Source organism: Chaetodon trifascialis, chromosome 12 (genome assembly GCF_039877785.1).
Source record: "Chaetodon trifascialis isolate fChaTrf1 chromosome 12, fChaTrf1.hap1, whole genome shotgun sequence".
Taxonomy (NCBI): domain Eukaryota; kingdom Metazoa; phylum Chordata; class Actinopteri; order Chaetodontiformes; family Chaetodontidae; genus Chaetodon; species Chaetodon trifascialis.
Window position 1 is genome coordinate 5,317,595 of NC_092067.1, and position 20,682 is coordinate 5,338,276.

Below are 20,682 nucleotides of genomic sequence, written 5' to 3' on the forward strand. Positions count from 1 at the left end.
CATTCACCTGATTGTCCCCCGTGTCAGGACTGAACAGGGGAAAAGAGCTTTCAGATTTGCTGCCCCATTAGCATGGAATACCCTCCAGTCTGATTTAAAAATGTCAGAGCTAATTCCATTGGAGAACTTTCACTCTCTCTTGGCTGACAGACATTGTGAGACCTTGGAACAGTGATTGTGTTTTTAAAATTGTTATTGTGACTTCCACTGCTGCACTTTAATTGTCAACCTTTGACCTTAGTTATTGGCTGCTCTATCATATTGTTTATTGCCTGTCTGTTATTTCTTGTGATGTGTGCTGCTGACCTCTTGGCCAGATCCCCCTTGTAAAAAAGATCTCGATCTCAATGAGTCTTTTGCCTAGTTAAATAAAGGTTAAATAAAAAAATAAAAAAGGTGATGGTCATGGGTCCACTGCAGCACCTGGGAATGTGCGGAACAAACAGCTTGTTATGGGGACCATTACCTGGGTCCGAATGTTGCAGCTGAGCCTCTCTAATCACCCCCTCGATCTACCAAGAGAGGGAGGCAATGATCCGGTCCTGGGGAAGGATGCTCTCAGGCTCTGTAGTGGCGTCGGAGGATGAAAACTGCCTGGACAAGGCATCAGGCTTAGTGTTACGGGACCCCGGTCTGTAAGTCAAAGAGAAGTTGAACCGGCTAAAAAATAGAGCCCAGCAGGCCTGGCGGGAGTTGAGGCGCTTGGCTGCCTTGATGTAGGCCAAGTTCTTGTGATCCGTCCAGTCCACGAATGGCTGCTCCGCTCCCTCCAGCAAGTGCCTCCACTCTTCCAGGGCCAACTTGACCGCCAGCAGTTCAAGGTTGCCCACGTCGTAGTTCTGCTCTGCTGCTCATTTCCTTCCTTTTCTCCTTGAATAATGAAACTCATGGTTATCAACTGATCATCACTGATACTTACAGACACACGGCAGCCACTGCTCAGTACAGTGGGACTATATTCTCAGCCTGAAGGCCGTCTGTGGTTGAGTGGTTAGCTTTGATCATTACAGAGGTGGCTGACACAAGCTGGAACAGACAACAACATTTATATATATCAATTAGACTAAATGTATGATTTATATTATGCTGTTGGTAGAAACTTTTTTTATTCTTTGGAGCACATTTATTTACATTCCACACAACTATAACAGCATTTACTGTCCATTTAACACAAGACTGCTTCTTACCGTATACTGACATTCATCACAGCCCCTCCGAGGGCTGAAGGCTTCAATCTGCTGCACTAGTTTGGTGCTGATTTCAGAATAAGGTGTTGCAAAGAGCCTAGAAGTAAATAGTGGCACACACAAAGTAGTTAGACACTTTCATTTTAGAATCAATAATTCACTATGAAATATTTCAAGCGTTCATTATATCTTACATCCTGCATTCCTGACTTCAATCCTCTTTAAACTCACATTCAGATACACTCAGTGAGCTGGACATACCAGAGTGAATGGCAGAAAGCATGGTAAGAAACAGGCACGGCAGATAAAGAGCCAAACACTCCTGCCATGAGAGCAGAGGCCAGCAGCATAGTCCTCATGGTCAGCATGAAGCAGGCTTCTTCCTCCTGAAGAGCAGTATTGGTGAGAGTGTGCTGGCTATTCACTCAGCTCAGTGTGAACCGCTGCTGATGAATTGGACTCCAGACCTGCATCTTTATACAGGCTTGTCATGAAGGCCAGTAAAGATGCTTGACATTGATCTGGTAAAGGTATGACTGCTCAGTCTTGTACTGATTGTCTGTGGTCTTGTGGTGTCTTCACACAATAAAATGCCATTTATTTTCCACTGTGGATCAGGCCAATCACTTGGCTCATTTGTTAACATTTTCTGTTTGCAAACAGGGAATCACTGACTATTATTTGATGAAAGGCAAATATGCATAAAGTGATAATAATAATCTGCCTCTGAATTACATTTGAACAACGCTTGATCAAATAGGTCGCGCCAATGAGAGAAACTGTCTTACATGAGGTCTTATATAAAGAGATGTTTGCTCCTCTTGTCTCTAGTCTGGCCTCCTGAATCTGTCGTGTCATGCAAACATCCAGGTTAAAAAAGGACAAACTGGTCACCTGACTTGGAAATCACCAGCTGACATGTTACAATGAAAATGAAGAACAAAATGATTTTGTGCGCATCAGCAGGGCCATACATGCCACTGAGACCAGCGAGGTCATGTCCTGAGTCTTTTTTTTTTTCCTGGAAACTGCAATCTGCAAATAAAAAATGTTTAAATGTTTTTCAGCTGATAGACTGACCTTCTCAGTTGATTTGAATTTGACCTATTTTTGACCAGAAAATGAAGAAAAATTTAGTGTTTTTATTCCTGCAAAAGCAGGAGGCTTTGAAATAGTACTCATACCCTCCTGTTGAGAAACAAAGGCTTTATGTTATGGCCCGTAATTTCCTGATAATGTCTTTCAAGAAACTGCCTGTGAAACAACTAAATCCGCTGTTAAGAATTTAGTTAGAGTTGAGTTTATTTGAGCACAATAACCAAACACAACCTGAGGCAGAGCTCAATGACAAGAGATGGGGGCACTGCATATGGAGATGTGGGGTCACAGTGTGTCACTTTCACTATTTACTTTTTTATTTGAGTCATGCATGATATTTTTTGTATGCTGGAGCACCTGCCCCTTTGCCAGCAGGGCCATACATGCCACTGAGACCAGCGAGGTCATGTCCTGAGTCTTTTTTCTGGGAAACTGCAATCTGCAATAAAAAAAAATGTTTTGATTTTCCTGATAATTTCTTTCAAGAAACTGCCTGTGAAACAACTAAATCTGCTCTTAAGAATTTAACTAGAGTTGAGTTTATTGTGCTCAATTTGTAGTTGTTTTCAGAGGAACTTCTCCATTGAAATGTGTGTCACTTTCACTATTTATTTATTTATTTCAGTCATGCATGATATTTTTCCACCTTCTAAATGGGCATGACCAACAAAAGTTTGTGAACTACTGTACAAATAGATGAGGTCTCTGTTGCCCTTTAAGTGAAGAGAGGGAACACAGTAGAATGTATATGAACAAACAGCTTTGAATACTAGTTGGACTAAGATATAATTTTAACACATTGTGTTATTGATAGAAACAGGCTGAATACAGATGAGACATCATTAATAAAAAGATCAACTGTACCCTTCAAATGCTGGTCTCACTCAACCAAGGCCAAGGTAAATGTCAGAGCTCTGCCTATCCTTTAGTTCTGCTGTGCTGCTGTTTGTCACCTCATCTGTAAACCAGTCGTAGAGTGATCTGACACCGATCAGCCACAACATTAAAATAACATTGATCATCCTGCACAATGCAATGTTATGTTGGAAACTTTACTTTTACCCACACCACACTTCTAAACATTTTATCAGACTAAGCACAGACCCTCATGGCAATGGTACTCCCTTATGGTACTGGTGTCCCCTAGCAGGACAATGGTCCCCATCACACCTCAGAAAAAGCTTGAGGAATACAAAAAAAGCCCAAGACATTCTCTACAGATCCCAGTCCAATCAAGAATCAGTGCGATGCACTGGAAGGAGTCCAATCGATCCCTCAACCCACAGGACTCAAAGATCCACTGCCAAAATCCCGGTGCCTGATACCACAGACACGCTGTCATGGCTGATCTGTGTATATTTGTGTCACTTTCGTCAAACGGTGTCCTTGGACTTGCTGAGAATTTCATTTGCCAGTTTTTTTCTTTTTTCTGTTTTGTAGTGTGCATGTCATAATATTTGGTTTTGGTTTAGTCCTGTTTGGTTCAAAGGATCTTTAAGCCGCCCCTGCAAGCTTGGAGCACAAAAAGAGAATGTTGGAGCCCGGTCTCATTCCCAGGTCATCCAATAGTGACACTTTGTCACATTCTTTAACAACCTTCACCAAAAGTGAAGGTTGTGTGAATTAACGCAAGAACGAAGAGTTCAAAAGTGAAAGCAAAAGTCAACATTTTTTTAATCAAGCAGTTCTGGTCTAAACCTAATAAAAAACTGCAACAGTTTCACATCAACCACGTGTCAGAAAGACTTTCCCTAAACTGATCTTTCCTTAAACCAAAGTTGTTTTGGTGCCTAAACCTAACCAAACAGTGAGGGTTTCACAATGTTGCCACGTGCTATAAAAGCTCTCTGGTAGGAAGGCTTTGTGCGTCACACACGGACACTAAAGGGAACCTTGTGCATCTGTATGACATGCTGAGGAGCGTGAAAAAGCAGCATTGGTATTTGATCACCTGGGGTGAGTACATGTTGGAGCAGGAGCCTCCGGTTATGGAAATTCAGCTCCTGGTACAGCAGGGGTGGGGAACCTTTTTCCTATCAAGGGCCATTTCAATTTTTAGAACATCCTTCGAGGGTCATACTAAAGTATTGAACACCTGCATCTCTTTGGTGAGACGTCTGTTGTCAGATGGAGTGATGATGATGATGATACTGCTACTCAAAGCAGGCTGTCCAATTCAAAATACATCAAGACGGAACACTGATGTGTTCATTACCACGCTTGGTCTTGAGTGGACCTGGGTCATTGTTAGAGCTGCTCTCAGTAGTGGGTCGTCCCAAACAGAGATGCAACCTTCAGTGCTTGGCTCCTCAGAATGGGAAAATCCTATAGTCTCTTCTAAATAAGCTTATTTAACAAATTCCATTTTTTCATGTATAATAAATGCTAATTGTAATATTCATCATAGACATGGTGGCAGAAGAACTGTGATTGCAGATTTGCATGAAAGATGCAATGCTACTCATTTCCATGCAGCCTTTATACCTGACTTTATATGCATTATCAATTATAACTAAGCTTTACACCTATTCATTTTTAAAGAGCAGGGGGGTAATAGGGGAAATTCCAATGCTCGACAGCCTCAAAGAAAGCTTGTGTGAGATGACCTGCGGCTTGCCTCAAAAACAGACCAAAGTCTGAGGAAGTAGCCTCAAGCATGGTCAATTCAAGCAGCTCTGAATTTGCTTGACTTGACTTGCAGTGGCCCTGCTATTGTGATTGAATCTATGGCCCACTGATGAAAGCCCCTGTATTTGCAGTTTTACAAACTGGGTGTCTGTGGTGACAATCTGGGAAAAATCACAATTACCCAGCAGAGAGGGTAGGCAGAGCTCATGAGACAGACTCACTCTTCTCATTTGTGTCAGAGCTCTGACACTCATCTTGGCCATGGTTGGTTGGTTGATTTAGAAATCAAAGGTGACTAACTCAACATGTGGGAAGAGCATGTCATATAAAGGGTAAGGTTGATCTTTTTATTAATGATGTCTCATATGTATTCAGCCTATTCCTATCAATAACATGACGCATTAAGTTATATCTTAGTCCAACTAGCATGAGATGCTGTTTGTGTTTCAATATGCAGGGGCGGGGCTTGCGGACAGGCAAGCCAGGCAGTTGCTTGTAGCCCCCAGCCACCAAGGGGGCCCCAGCCACTTATTTAACAACCATTATTGATAGGCCTGGGCAGGGCCATGCAGAGACCTTTGGAGGAGCAGGTGCTCAAATTTAAAGGGGGCACATGGAGCACGAATTTGAAACACCATACAGAAACATACCTTGCAATATAACCGGTTGAATGGTAGCAACCCATATTCATAAAGAATGTAACATGGAATCACAACATACCATATCATTGTCCACACCTCATATGTTTGTTAGAGGCCAGTGCAAAGCAAAATTAGTCTCTGTTACCTGTTACCTGATGGGGTACATTGCACAGCTTCTGTTGAGGGGGTTGGTGAGGAGGCTACTGTTGCTGATATTGCTGGAGGTTGGCTGTATTGATCTGAGATGTAGACACTAAAAAGGGCATGGGAGAGATAGTAGCTGATTAAACAAGTGTTATGTGATCATGATGCAAAGATAACTAACATTGAAAATGTCTCACGCTAGACTAGTAGTGGCCATCTCCAGCAGCTTAGCGATTAGCAGCAGGGCACATCTGGACATGTCAGGGCAGTGATGGCAGAGTGACATTGTGGATCATGTGACCGACCAAGGTAGATCTAAATTGTTGTTATTTTGTTTTATTTCTTATTATTTTGGGCCACGCAGACAGACTTTCACACACACACACACACACACACACACACACACACACACACACACACACACACACACACACTCACACTTACAAAAAAAATCACTTTGGGCATCAAGGGGCAAAGGGGCAGGTGCTCCAGAACACAAAAAATATCATGCATGACTCAAATAAATAAGTAAATAGTGAAAGTGACACACTGTGACCCCACAACTCCATATGCAGTGCCCCCATCTCTTGTCTAAATTCTCTAACTAAATTCTTAACAGCGGATTTAGTTGTTTCACAGGCAGTTTCTTGAAAGACATTATCAGGAAATTACGGGCCATAACATAAAGCCTTTGTTTCTCAACAGGAGGGTATGAGTACTATTTCAAAGCCTCCTGCTTTTGCAGGAATAAAAACATTAAATTTTTCTTCATTTTCTGGTCAAAAATAGGTCAAATTCAAATCAACTGAGAAGGTCAGTCTATCAGCTGAAAAACATTTAAACATTTTTTATTTGCAGATTGCAGTTTCCAGGAAAAAAAAAAAAGACTCAGGACATGACCTCGCTGGTCTCAGTGGCATGTATGGCCCTGCTGATGCGCACAAAATCATTTTGTTCTTCATTTTCATTGTAACATGTCAGCTGGTGATTTCCAAGTCAGATGACCAGTTTGTTCTTTTTTGACCTGGATGTTTGCATGACACGACAGATTCAGGAGGCCAGACTAGAGACAAGAGGAGCAAACATCTCTTTATATAAGACCTCATGTAAGACAGTTCCTCTCATTGGCGCGACCTATTTGATCAAGCGTTGTTCAAATGTAATTCAGAGGCAGATTATTATTATCACTTTATGCATATTTGCCTTTCATCAAATAATAGTCAGTGATTCCCTGTTTGCAGACAGAAAATGTTAACAAATGAGCCAAGTGATGATTGGCCTGATCCACAGTGGAAAATAAATGGCATTTTATTGTGTGAAGACACCACAAGACCACAGACAATCAGTACAAGACTGAGCAGTCATACCTTTACCAGATCAATGTCAAGCATCTTTACTGGCCTTCATGACAAGCCTGTATAAAGATGCAGGTCTGGAGTCCAATTCATCAGCAGCGGTTCACACTGAGCTGAGTGAATAGCCAGCACACTCTCACCAATACTGCTCTCCAGGAGGAAGAAGCCTGCTTCATGCTGACCATGAGGACTCTGCTGCTGGCCTCTGCTCTCATGGCAGGAGAGTTTGGCTCTTTATCTGCCATGCCTGTTTCTTACCATGCTTTCTGCCATTCACTCTGGTATGTCCAGCTCACTGAGTGTATCTGAATGTGAGTTAAAAGAGGATTGAAGTCAGGAATGCAGGATGTAAGATATAATGAACGCTTGAAATATTTCATAGTGAATTTGTGAATAGTGAGCCTCTGTAATGATCAAAGCTAACCACTCATCCCCAGACGGCCTTCAGGCTGAGAATATAACCTTCACACTAAGTCCCACTGTACTGAGCAGTGGCTGCTGTGTGTCTGTAAGTATCAGTGATGCTCAGTTGATAACTATAAGTTTCATTATTCAAGGAGAAAAAGAAGGAAATACAACAGGACATACAAAAATATAAAATGTTATACGTCATGAATGGCATTACTGCAGTTAAGAAATAACTGACAACTATACATGCTTAATGATGATGCTTATTTTACTTTGTCTTACTGTCAACAAATCCTGTGAAAAGCCCAAAACATACAGTGTGTGAGTCTGTCAGGTTGTACAACAGAGCTGTCCTATATAGAAAATCTATTCCTAATATTATATTCCTGAGTTGATAGAAATATGACTGTAATATTTTTGGGGTTTTGTCCAAATCTTTGTCACTGTTGAAAATAACACCAGGTCCTCAGAAGGGCCCTTAATATTTGGGATAAGGCCTGAAGGTTGCCTCATGCTTGTTAGTCGAGTGAATTCACTGTTGGTGTTTTCATGGCGTTCATTGACATTAAATGTGTGTGCTTCCATGTTATGTGGGCTCACTGTCTAAAAGCTGAAAATGTCTTTTTATTCAAGTACTATTTTCTTTAAGTTACTGATGCAAATCCTTGGCTTAAATGTGGAGTTACAACATGCAGCCTGGAATTATTTCTCATTTTCACAGCACTCATAATGAGTTGCTGATCACTAATAAAATCAGTTGTGGAGTCTGAATGCTAACAGAATAAAAAATGTTTTATTCACATGTTTTTTAATGTTTTCACCAGGGTCAGTCCGTTTCTCTCAGTTTCTCCAGTCTTTTTGATGGTGGCCTCAATTACTGCAACCTCTACACCTGCTGACAGGTGAGTGTGTAACCAGGATCATTCATTTTATGCAGACATTAATCATCTTACTGCTGCTCTCAAAGTCTGATCCTATTATCATTGCTCACATTAGACACTGCTGTGCTGCTACTTGACTCTACTAAACTATAACATTGTGCACCCTCTGTGTTTTAATGAGGACTGCAGACTATTTGGCATGAATGTGAGAATCTCGTTTCCATCCATCTGTGTTTGTGAATTAATGATTGGATTCCAGCGAGCGGCCTCACATCCACCCCAGGTTTCATGGAGATGACCAACAAATTGGCTTGCATGGGCTACAAACTCTCCACCTGTAACACCTAACGAGCTTGGATGATGAAGTGACTTCTAGAAATGTGAAGAAGCTTATGTATGCAGATACTGAGTTGAGCTTTCACATCAAGGGCACATCAGGTTGGTCATCAACTGTAGACAGAAAAATTAAAGCAAAGAAGGAAATACAGCGTGTGTGTGTGTGTGTGTGTTTACAGTTAGTGATGAAAATAAAGAAAAATATTTGTGACAAAAAACTCTAATATTTCATAGACATCACTTACATATAATTAAGGTTCAACCTTGATTAATGATTAATTTAAATGATGCAGGTGTTGCTGTGATTGAAAGGACTTTTGTCATTGGCTGTTGTAATCAAATTTGGTATGCATACTGCATGTCATGTGCACTGTATTGCTTGTTTAATGGCTGACAAAGGTCTTAGAGCAAAATGTTGCTTTACAGTTTTTCTCATTTCCTCGGCACATTTTCTCAAACACTGTTGCAGTTGTCAAAACATGAACTGTAATCACCACCTGATTTTATACTGTTTTATGTGATATACTTTCTACACTTCATTTGTCCTGCAAGCAAAACATACATGTCAAGTCTCTGAATTAAATAAATTCATCATCCTCTGCATCACTGGCAGCGAAGTGGCTTTACCCTTCATCACTGCATAAGTGAAGACAGTCAGACATCCAAGGAACTGTATCAGTATGACAGAAGAGTGATTCTAAAAGTGTTTCTTTGTGTCATTTCTCAATTCCACAATTCCACATATCCACACAAGAACTGCCAGCTGAATAAACTTATCTCATGCAAACACCACTTTCAACTGTCCATTATATGCCCAATTCACAGCGAATACAAAATGAAAAATGACAGTACTGTATTTTAAGTTAAAAACTAACTATAAATCAGTCCAAACACTTCGTCTGCCAGTCAGACTGCTGTCTCTCTGGTCACACATGTAGTATGTGTGTTGTGTATCATGGTGCAGCTGGGATCTACATATTTATGCCTTCACCTCTCACTCTCACTCTGGCCAAACACCTGCATCTGCTTATGTATACTTCCCTTGTGTATGAGAAGGTTCGCTGATGTCTGCCAGGTTATTGTTCAGTAAAGGCATAAGACTCAGTTTGGAGCCCTGTGGTGTCACCGTGTTTGACAAATGATAACTGAAATGTACAAAAAAGGCAGCTGTCTTTACAGCAGCATTTTTGTATATGAGGATTTACACAATGAGCATATTGTTATTGTATGATGTTATTGTACTGTTTTATTACTGACAATAAAGTACTGAAAACTAACTGAGAGGTACAGTTCATCAGAGAAGCAGTGTAATCCATTATGACCATCGAGATGAAGGCAATGCATCCTTCAGTCAAGTAAAGATACTGCATTTGCACATAAAAACTCAGTGTGAAAGCAACAGGAAATGAATATACTGATGTGAGAACAGGAACTGTGCTGTGAATTTGAGAGCTGCACATTGTTTTGAATATTACAATATTCTTTTGATGATCATGAAAAATGATACAACCTTATCAGTGCTGTCAGTGTGTGGGAACGAGCTTTTGTTTCCTGTGCTCAGATGCAAACAAATTCTTGCAGATAGACAGAACATTAAATATGAACATTCAGACTAAGAGCAAGAAAAACAACAAGCAGGATTGTGGTTCCCTGTAAACATCATTCATAGAGGATAAAATAGAGAAAACTGCTTCATCACTTGTCATTTTATTGTTTGAGGTGCATTTTCTTCTATCTTACAGCTGCTGCTGCTGCTGCTACACGACCCACGAATGATTTTTTTGTTTAATGAGGAATATCAGAAGTCAGAGAATGGAGTAATGTGTACACTGGGTTAAGATTTTAGCCATATGAACATTTTTCCTACGAGCAGCAAATGAAAAGCCAAGAATCTTCCTGAGGAAAAACATCCACATGTTGATTTCTGTCTAAAAATTGTGTGTCACAAATGTTCAGAACCTGCAGAGTCAAATATTCTTGAAAAACTTCATAAAGTTCATTCATGTTCCTGTTTCAAGTGAGATAGAGGTGATTCTCAGGGGCTATTTTTAGCATCTTTGACATGTAACTTCCTGGTCAAGTAAAAAAACTGAACTCATTTCAGTTCAGAGTAACTTCTGCTGCAGATCAGACCCTCCACCAAATATCTGACACACTTCTGAGTGATGGAGGAAATCTATGCAAATATTGAATGTGACAAATCTGTTGACCAAAAGGCATCCCAGTACCAGAGAGGTAAGACTAGGCTGACAGACTGTCATTGATACCGTTGTATCATTTACTGTAATCACTGCTCTTTTCTGTGTCCAGGTCCCCGGAGCTCAGAGAGGAGGTTTCATGGAGCTGTTGTTCTCTTTCTGGGGCTGCTCAGTGTTTTCCTGCTGGTGGGACTCATCGGCCTTGGTGTCCACTGTGAGTTCTCAAATCACATTCAGAAGTTTGCTGTGTTTTCTTGATGCCAGCATGCTGTATGAATGCTGGCACACGTTTTATTTGTTATGTCTTTTCTGCTTTGGACAGCTACATGGATTTGTTTCAGTGTTTTTCCATAAAACTACAATAATAATAGACAGCACTGTTGTCCCATCTATCATTACAGCCTCGCCAGAGATGATACATAAAACTGCTTTCATGCTGCAGTCAAACTTGCTCAACACATGCAGAAATCTTTTGCTGTTTAAAAGTGAATCTGGAAGTTTAAATTGTGGTTCGTGAAAAGTTACATTTTGAATGTGAAATAGTATTTGAGATCTGTCACACCATTGATGTATTTCAGGCCATGTCTCAGCCCGTGATTCAGCTGCAGATTTCTCCATTATGAAGGAATTCCTGACTGAGCATCTCCAGGCCAGTAATAGCAAGCTGTCCTCCGTCATTGAAGAAAGAGACCTGCTGAATGCCAGCCTCACTGAAGTGACTAATGAGCTCAACAAGCTTGAGTCTTTGTCCGGACAGAGTGAGTCATATCTGCGGTTACTGTTCATGAACAGAGTAGAAGAGCACCTAATGGCATTTTGGTGAAGAGACAAGTAGATGATGCGGCACTCAGTGTAAAGTAACTATATGTGGAACCTCTGTTTGCTCCTTTACTGGGGTGGAAATGAATTCAAAGAATCAGTTTAGTAGATGTTTCTGAATCTGAAAGCCTCACTGCAAACCCTGAGACAGGCAGCTCCAGAGCACTGAGGCTTTGATAATAAAGCTCAATCAGCTGTTTAAGGAAGCCCTCCCCGGCCACCCTCCAGCTCCCAGGGAAACCAGTAATTCAGCAAAAGAGAAGCCAACCCGATGAAGTGCTTTAAGTGTGATCAGTCAGATCTTAAAACCACCTCTGAAACAGTCATGTAACTGCTAAAGAGGGGCTGGGATCTTGTGCCACTGACTTTCTTTAAGGTCATGCAGCAGCAGTTTGTACAAATTGAAAATAGGAGCTTTTGGACAGAACATGAAATGACAGAAGCTAAATATGACGCCTAGAAAAATGTACTGTATCCCAGGATCAACACAATTGAGCATAAGTCCAGGCAGAATTCCTGGTCACTTTTATGTATTCCACATGTTTGTGATGTGCATGACCTGACTATGGCAAATCTTTAATCTTGTATGTTACAGAGAAAACTTGTCCTGCAGGATGGAGGAAGTTCATGAGCTCCTGTTATCTCCTCTCCAATGAGTCTGATTCATGGACAAGAAGCGAACAGGACTGCACAAACAGAGGAGCGCATCTGGTTGTCATAAACAGCACTGAAGAACAGGTACAGAGTGTTCATTTTGTGAGTGTGTGTGTGTGTGTGTGTGTGTGTGTGTGTGTGTGTGTGTGTGTGTGTGTGTGCGCGTGCGCGCGCACAGTTTTAACACCTTGAAAAAGTTGAAATACGCATTTTAGAAAAGCACGATGTTCAGCTCATGCTGCACACGATGTATCCAACACCTTCACAACCTTCACGGTCTTTGAATGCGCCTGTGCTGATATTCTTAGGTTCAGCATGCACGTGTCGTGTCAAAGTGTTTTTCACATAGCAACCACAGACCTCACAGCCACGCAAAGACTGCTTTAACCTGTCTCTTTTTTTTTAATGCAGTATGTAATATTTTATGTATTTGATCAATAAAAGATTTGTGGATCAAGTAAAAACTGTCTGTGGAAACATCAAGTCATAGCAACAGGCATTTTTACAATATTATGCAAAATTTTATGTAATTCCTCTTTTACTAATTGGAAATATAATATAATATTATATTATATATAATATATAGTGTGTGTGTGTGTGTGTGTGTGTGTGTGTGTGTGTGTGTGTGTGTGTGTGTGTGTGTGTGTGTTGAAACAGACATTCCTCTCTAACTTCACCAATGTCGAAACTTGGAGTTGGATTGGTTTGATTGACAAGGACATGGAGGGGACCTGGAAATGGATTGATGGAACTCCACTGACTCTCAGGTTAGATTTAAATGTGTTTCTAGTTGGTTGTTTGTGCAACTGTAGTGTGCTAGACATGTGCAGTGTGGATAAAATTACACTTTATATCTTTTTTTTTTTGATCTTTTTATTGAAAAACCAAGAGTAGTGACAATGACTTAACAGCAAGGTTACATATATTTTTCTTTTTTAAACACACAGAACACCCCCCACCCATCCACCCAACCACCCAGACTGGACCAAAATAATGATAAGAAAGAAAAAAGATTTAGTGACAGGTGTCTATACATAGATACACCTGAATAAAATTTAAACACAAATAAATGAAGCGGATTTCAATGAGCGACAACATGACTTCAGAGCTCTGTATGTCGGGCCAAGTGTGCTTAAGTGTCTGTGACTGACTGACTGACTGACTGACTGAAATTTGTCAGAGCCTCTAATTGCAAATTTAATCTTCTCCAAACATAAAAATAGCATTAGATCTTTCAGCCATTGTGCTGCAGTCAGTGAGATATTTGATTTCCAATTGAGTAAAAATTTGTCTTCACGCAAGCAAAGAAACAAATGCTGTGATGTTAAGTTGCTTCTTGGCCATGTTTCCTCATTTGGTACACCAAATAATGCAATCATTGCACAAGGTTGTATAGTGACTGCAATGACTTTAGACAGTACATCAAATATGGCAGACCAGTAGTTTATGGCAAGACCAAGACATATGTGTCAAATCTGCCACCTTAACATGACATCTGATACAACTGCTATCAACATTTGGATAAAAAGAGGAAATTTTCGTGCCACTCCAATGCAAGTGATGTGCAACCTTAAACTGAATAAGACCCAGTCTACTTTATATCATTTCATATCGTAAGACTGATACATAACCTGATAGGGAAAATTTGATGGAAATTCTGAATATGAAGATGAGGTTGGCTTTCACATTTGGTTGCACAATCCATACAGCACACCGGAAAATGCTTAAAGCACACTCAGCAGCATTTCATGGTGCATCTGAGACTGGCTTTCTGGTCCACACCCAAGTTTTACTTCCCCAAACTTCTAGAGATTTCAATTGAAACTAACTGACCTGAACTTGAAAACACTCTAACCTTGGGTTTTATTCTGGATTTGGTGGCAATTTAGAAGAACTGACCTCTGATTTGTATCTCATGACTCCCTCGTTCATCGACCTATAAGGTACTGGGAGGCAGGGCAGCCTGATAATGGCGGTGGAGATCCACAGTGGGGTGAGGAGGACTGTGCACACATCAGAACTGGCAAGAAAACTGAAGAAAACTGGAACGATCGGTCATGCGATGTTTCTCTGCGATGGATCTGTGAGAAAAAGATTTGTTAGCAATAAATATACATATTTATACCAACTCAGCTATGCTTCTACAGAAGGCCTTTGCTATGGAGTGCCTTTTCATGATCAGGTGTGTGTGTGTGTGTGTGTCTCTGCATCAGGCTGAGGATGTTCTATATGTTTAATCAGAGTGTGCGTTTCATATTTCTGTGATTATTGATGAGTATCCTGATCAATGCTCTCTTCCAGCAAGTACAAACTCAAGGCTCAAGCTGTGTGATATACATTGTCAATATTTTACTATCTATCTGGTAGTTATCAAAGAAACTCCTATACAATGATCGCACATTACAATAAATCATGCAGCTTTAAAAAGGAACAGATCCAGTCATTGTTTTTTGTTACCTGATTTGCTTTTACAGTGTGCGTGTAAACTTTGTGACAGCCAAACATCAAGTCATAGTTAAACATCATGATTACAATTTTGGTTCATTATGTATTAAAATCAATTAATCAATTAAGTTTTATTGTGAAATAAAAGAAAGTGAAAATGAACAGTGGAACAGTGAAAAATAGTAGATATTCAATTCATGGTGTTTCAAAAAAATAAAAAAGTGCTTACTGTCATTAAGATTGAAATCATTTTTTCCAACATTCACCTTCATATAGTTTGTCAGTTGTGGTGGTAGCTGAAACTGTATTGGTTGTGGCTTTTAGTGTCATCATTAGTGGAATTAAATGCTTTTAAAAAGTAATCTTGACTGTCTTATTTTCCCTCATCTATTATCTTTTCTCTAACAGGGAGGCCAGAGGTGGTGGTCTCAGTGATCAGTCATCAGAGTAGGTGCTGGGTGGCACTCAGACCTGAACCCTGGTCCAACATTTAAAACTGATCCATCTTTTCACAACAACCTCATACTTTTGAAGGCTGATGGGTATTCAACAGGCATCAAGTGCAGGAAACTGCAAATGGCAGAGTCCTCGATTTGCTCTGACAGGCTGTTTACTAGTGAGCTGCGATCTGATTGGACTGGAGTCCCAGCAAGTCGGAGCTAAAGCAAGTGTTTGACTGGAGTAATAATGCGACTGCATAGGAAACAGTAGTCTTTCCTTAAGATAAGATAAAACTTTATTGATCCCACACTGTGTTGTTACAGACAACAAAAATAAATGTAAAATAAAAATAAAATGTACATTATATCCAAAAAGAGTATAAAAATAATATTATCTTGAGAAGGAACATTTCTCTAAACACCTCAAGTTCTAGAAAAAGATTGTTGAAACAAGCTGTGTGTGCTCTGGTAAAGTGTTTCCTCACTGCTGATTGTAGCAGTCATGTTTCTTTCTGCCTCTCACTGTTGGAGCTGTCTGCTGCTTTGGTATAGATCACACGACATCTGTGGCTCATCAAAAAGTACCCACAGCGCCCCCAGCTGCATATCTGCTGCAGATGCATTACCGCTGCTTTTTTACTGCTTAATCATTGAAACAAGATGCACAGTGTCGACCACTGGTTTGGAAAAATAAATTGATTAAATAATAATGAACTTAATTTGTATAGCACATTTCATACAAGAAATGCAGCTCAAAGTGATTGACAATTAAAAAAAAATCATGTGCTTCACATAAAAAGATACAGAATAAACATTTAAAAATGAATGTAAACGTGATGGAGATTAAAACCCACTTCATGATAAAAACAGTAAAAATAGCATTGCATAAGGATGAATATGAAGGCAATACAAAACATAAGATGGGAAATAAAATCACTTCATAATGGCAATAAAATAAAGTTAAAAACTGGGTACATAGACTGCATAAAAACAAGTAAAAGACAACATTATAGTTGACAATGTAAAACCCTGACACCACCCTGTTTTTTCATAGAGAATATCAGACTGTAGATCAGGATAATCCTTCATCACATATCATTTGGCCTCCAGATTTCTAGTTACTCAGACACATTGTAAGTACCTATCATCATACTGAATATTTAAAACAAAAGATGGTGCTGGTGTGGTGTCCTCATCAGGGCTGTTGCTTCATTCCATATTCACAATCTTTCATTCAGTGTTCTCATCAGTAACGGTCTGTGGCCAATAGATCAGAGACAGCAGCATACACTTTTAGCACCTCTGAAACTTGTGACTTCCTCATAAATGCAAACCTTGAGAATATGAAAACACCAGGACGTGTGTCATGTGCTGCAGTCTGTGTTACAGAGTGGACCCTTTAGTAAAGAGTTGGTGATGGACGAAATCTACATCAATGTTGAATGCAACAATTCTGTCAAACCAAGACCTTCGCCAAATCAGACAGGTAAGGGTGTCCGGACAGAGAGAAGGGTGGACAGACTGAGCTGTGAAGACATGTATGTATGTATGATATCATTATCTGATTACTGTCCTATCATTGACTGTATTCACTGCTCTTCTGTGTTCAGGTCCCCGGAGCTCAGAGAGGAAGTTTCGTGGAGCTGTTGTTCTCCTTCTGGGGCTGCTGAATGTTTTTCTGCTGGCTGGACTTATCGGCCTTGGTGTCCACTGTGAGTGGAAATCACTTCCAGAAATCAAATCAGAGTAATGATTTCATTGGCAGAATTCCTCTCATGTTTTATTAGGTTGGGTATTTTAGTTTTTAATTCATGTCGTGCTGTCCTGCCTGGCTCTTGCAATCTCCTTCGTGGATTCTTGGTTGTTTTCTTCTTCCTGTGTGGCTTTTCCTCAAAGAAGCTTTTTTCATTTCATTTCAACACACATTACTGTTTTAACAAATAAACACAAGATTTCCAAACTGTCTCCATCTAGGGTACATGTGTGTACCTCTGTGTTAAAAGAGTGACATCACTTTAAAGACATGGTGTATTACATATACTGAATAATGAGGACGTAACATACAAAAGAGTAAGGTCCAGTTCATGAATAATAGCTACTGGTTTTGTTAGCATTAGTAAGAGAGAAACAATATACAGTAGGAGACTCTCAGCAGCATAGCAGGAAATCCAACCAGGCACTTAAGTCTTAAGACTAAATGCATTTCACCATTGTTTAATCTATCACACATAGATAGATTGGAAACCAATGCCATATGATCAGCATATTTAAACAAGCAAAACTTTTCCAGATCTAATTGGAATTCATTTGTGTATATGGTGAACATGCACCTCAGGCTGCTGTTTCTATCTGCTTGAGGTCTGATTGTGAGATCCTGTAATTAACACGGAAGCGTCTCTTGGTTTATTCTAGACTATGACTCCATTCAGCAGTCAGCTGCAGAACTCTTCACTATGAGAGCCAACCTGACTGAGCGTCTCCAGGCCAGTGACAACCAGTTTTCATCCCTGGCTGAAGAGAGAGACATGCTGAATGCCAGCCTCATTGAAGTGACTCAGGAGCTGAAGAAACTGAGTAAGTGTGAGCATTGTATATAAGCATTCTCCTCTACAGGAGCAACGTGGTGAAAATGAAGATATGGTAATCTGTAATCTCAGATCTGCAAAATGTATTTACAGTCAACAAGTGTGTTGTCTAATACGTGGACCCCAACAGACTGTTCACAGCAGATGTTTTCACTGGTCAGAGTCAGACCAAAAAAACTAAAGGCCATAGTCGTATTTATATCTAATCCACAGCAAAAGCATAGTTTTGTTCTACTCCTTCATATGACTATGGCTTACAAATTTGTGCATCTTAAAATCTTTCAAGTCTCAAATGTGTTTTAATTTTGAAGTGTTGGTGATCTTTTTTTGCTGTTGCTGGTAACACCTCAATTAAGTGAACAGAAGCAACATCATAATTTTTGCACAAATCCTCAAACTATCTGCCAACTAACTGCAAGTTAACACAAAAAACTATGAGAATATAACCAAAGTTAGAAAGAAAACAGCAGCTATCCTGTAAGTGTACCTTTGCTGGGTGACAGGGTGATATGACAGCCCCATCACACCATACATACATACATGCATGTTTGTGACCTCCATACTGTACCTTTGGCACTTGCTGTTGTCTTGTTTTTAATGTTTGATTTTCTCTTACATAAGGTATGTGCCCTGCAGGATGGAGGAAGCTCAGTTATGCTTGTTACCTGCTCTCAAATGAGTCTGGTTCCTGGGAACATGGCAGAGAGGACTGCAGTGGCAGAGGAGCAGATCTAGTGGTCATAGACAGCACTGAAGAACAGGTACTGTGTATGTGTTTGCACCTTTCACATTTTTCTTTTTTTTTCTCACAGCTACCGTAAGGGTGGGTGAGGTGAGGTGAGGTGCAGTGTGCAATTGGTTGAAATCTAGATGCCACTAAATCCTCCTTGACCTTTAAAAAATGTTGGACTTTTTAAGAGACTGTTGGACTCCACTGTGAACCACTGAAGTCAGTGGTCATGGTGACACTAGAGGAAGAAGTCATGGATTGACCCTCTGGGCATGAAGAATGTTTGGGCAAAGTTCCATAGCAATGCAGCTAATAGTTGTTAAGAAATTTCAGTCTGGATCAAAGTGGTGAATTGACTGACAGACCGGCATTGCAGTCCCTAGAACCCTTCCAATAGCATATCTAATACCTGATGGCAAAGCAAGACCTTGACAGAAAGGTTGAATTGCACCATATAATGTTGTAAGGCACAAAAACAAGAACAGAATAAGCATAATAAATATGTAACATCATTAAAACTTTATGTTTTCTTTACTAAACAGAGGTTCCTCTCTAACTTCACTCCGGAGGAAGCTCTGGCTTGGATTGGGCTGACTGACAGAGTGAAAGAGGGGACCTGGATATGGACTGATGGAGCTCCACTGGCTCTAAAGTAGGGAAGAAACAAGTATCACCTTAGTTAATAATATAAACAAAAATGCATACACTGTTGTATTTCTATGAGTAGAATGGATTTGTTTTAAGTCTGCCTCAGTATCATTGGAAACACAAATAACAGAACTTCCAACAAATATTTCTAATAGTAGTCAGTAACCACAAAATTCAGCATGTGGACATTTTCATGAACAACATGACGCAATCGAATAATTCTTCCACTTTGTTGAAATATATTTTCCCCGATAATACCATTAGATGGCGCTATGGTTCTCTTAATCAGGCCATCTTCAGTCAGGAGGCAGTGATCTTGACAAGTTCAGACATTTGGGAGAATTTTTTAGAAGAATTTTTCAAGTTTATAATACTATATGAATATATTTGGGTTAGCACAACTTTGGAGATGTCACTGAACAAAGTGTCATGAGCCAAAATAGAAAAATACTGTGTAAACTGTAATTTTTTTCCTAACCACACTGGCTGGCACCCTCACTGACACTCCAACAGATTCATTTAAAACTCATTTAAAAGCTTTATAAAGAAAGAAAGAAAGAAAGAAAGAAAGAAAGAAAGAAAGAAAGAAAGAAAGAAAGAAAGAAAGAAAAGAAAAGAAACAGCATTTAATTTCTTTACTAGTACAAATGTCAAAATGTCTAGAAAATGGTTGTTCAGTAGTGCATAATAGTTTACTATAAAGAGGAGGTACTTTTGATAGATAGATAGATAGATAGATAGATAGATAGATAGATAGATAGATAGATAGATAGATAGATAGATAGATAGATAGATAGATTGATTGATTGATTGATTGATTGATTGATTGATTGATTGATATTCACTTAAATTGAGCTCCATGTTCCACTATGTTCTCCAGCTCCTCACTAAAGGTGTTTGCTGTTTGGTGCTGAACAGGTGGTACAGTGGACTTATCAGAGCTCTTTGCTGAAAACAGCTGTCTGCAGTGGCAGGAAATGATAACGATGAGAGTGGAGTTGAGGAAGCAATGACATAAATCAGCCTAAAACACTCTGCAGGGCTGAGGGGAACTGCAGAGTTGAGTGCTCATTCTCTGTTTTTTGATCCACTGTGCAGCACACTGGCTTACATTGCCTAAGCACGGTGAGCAGTTCCTAGTGAATAACATGAATTAGACTGTAAAAAAATTAACAATGTCTTGTCTTGTCTGTTGATCTGTTAAGGTATTGGCGGGAAGCACAGCCTGATAATGGCGGTGGACATCGAAGCCTTGGGGAAGAGGACTGTGCCCATATTATCACTGGAGGGAACAATTTGAAGAACTGGAATGATTTGGCTTGTAATGCCAGACTTAGATGGATTTGTGAGAAAATGGTTTAGAACTGGTGCAAAATTAGTTTTGAGATCAAAAGTTTGTAAACACGTTTTTGGATTGTAGGCTACAGGGAAAGACTTCAGGAATGTCCTTTACATACAAATCATGGCTCAGCTAATTATATGGAA

The 20,682-nt window shown here is 39.9% G+C and overlaps 2 protein-coding genes and 1 long non-coding RNA gene across 3 annotated transcripts; 2 read left to right on the plus strand and 1 right to left on the minus strand.

Moving 5' to 3' along the window:
* Nucleotides 1-954: 954 nt before the first annotated feature.
* On the minus strand, nt 955-1,611 carry LOC139339881 (uncharacterized). Its single transcript, XR_011602926.1, has 3 exons — nt 1,449-1,611; nt 1,188-1,284; nt 955-1,026 (listed from the first exon to the last, which is right to left on the minus strand). It is a non-coding gene; the product is annotated as an uncharacterized lncRNA (long non-coding RNA).
* Nucleotides 1,612-10,780: 9,169 nt separating this feature from the next.
* Nucleotides 10,781-14,933, plus strand: LOC139340489 (C-type lectin domain family 4 member E-like). Its single transcript, XM_070976331.1, has 6 exons — nt 10,781-10,913; nt 10,989-11,090; nt 11,455-11,634; nt 12,291-12,433; nt 13,007-13,116; nt 14,293-14,933. Exons 1-6 carry the CDS (start codon nt 10,844-10,846, stop codon nt 14,450-14,452), a joined length of 765 nt encoding a protein of 254 aa, XP_070832432.1. The 5' UTR covers nt 10,781-10,843; the 3' UTR covers nt 14,453-14,933.
* A 1,717-nt stretch (nt 14,934-16,650) lies between these two features.
* LOC139340611 (CD209 antigen-like protein A) lies at nt 16,651-19,205 on the plus strand. Its single transcript, XM_070976523.1, has 5 exons — nt 16,651-16,720; nt 16,845-16,946; nt 17,647-17,808; nt 18,456-18,580; nt 19,092-19,205. Exons 1-5 carry the CDS (start codon nt 16,651-16,653, stop codon nt 19,203-19,205), a joined length of 573 nt encoding a protein of 190 aa, XP_070832624.1.
* The last annotated feature ends 1,477 nt before the right edge of the window (nt 19,206-20,682 follow it).

What these genes read in the sequence shown, in the direction of transcription:
- LOC139340489 (XM_070976331.1), top strand. Translation starts at nt 10,844, where the DNA reads ATGGAGGAAATCTATGCAAATATTGAATGTGACAAATCTGTTGACCAA. An exon ending in GGCATCCCAGTACCAGAGAG is followed by an intron (nt 10,914 to 10,988) that starts GTAAGACTAGGC and finishes TTCTGTGTCCAG; the next exon opens with GTCCCCGGAGCTCAGAGAGG. An exon ending in TGAGTCTTTGTCCGGACAGA is followed by an intron (nt 11,635 to 12,290) that starts GTGAGTCATATC and finishes TGTATGTTACAG; the next exon opens with AGAAAACTTGTCCTGCAGGA.
- LOC139340611 (XM_070976523.1), top strand. Translation starts at nt 16,651, where the DNA reads ATGGACGAAATCTACATCAATGTTGAATGCAACAATTCTGTCAAACCA. An exon ending in TATCGGCCTTGGTGTCCACT is followed by an intron (nt 16,947 to 17,646) that starts GTGAGTGGAAAT and finishes GGTTTATTCTAG; the next exon opens with ACTATGACTCCATTCAGCAG. An exon ending in TCAGGAGCTGAAGAAACTGA is followed by an intron (nt 17,809 to 18,455) that starts GTAAGTGTGAGC and finishes TGTGCCCTGCAG; the next exon opens with GATGGAGGAAGCTCAGTTAT.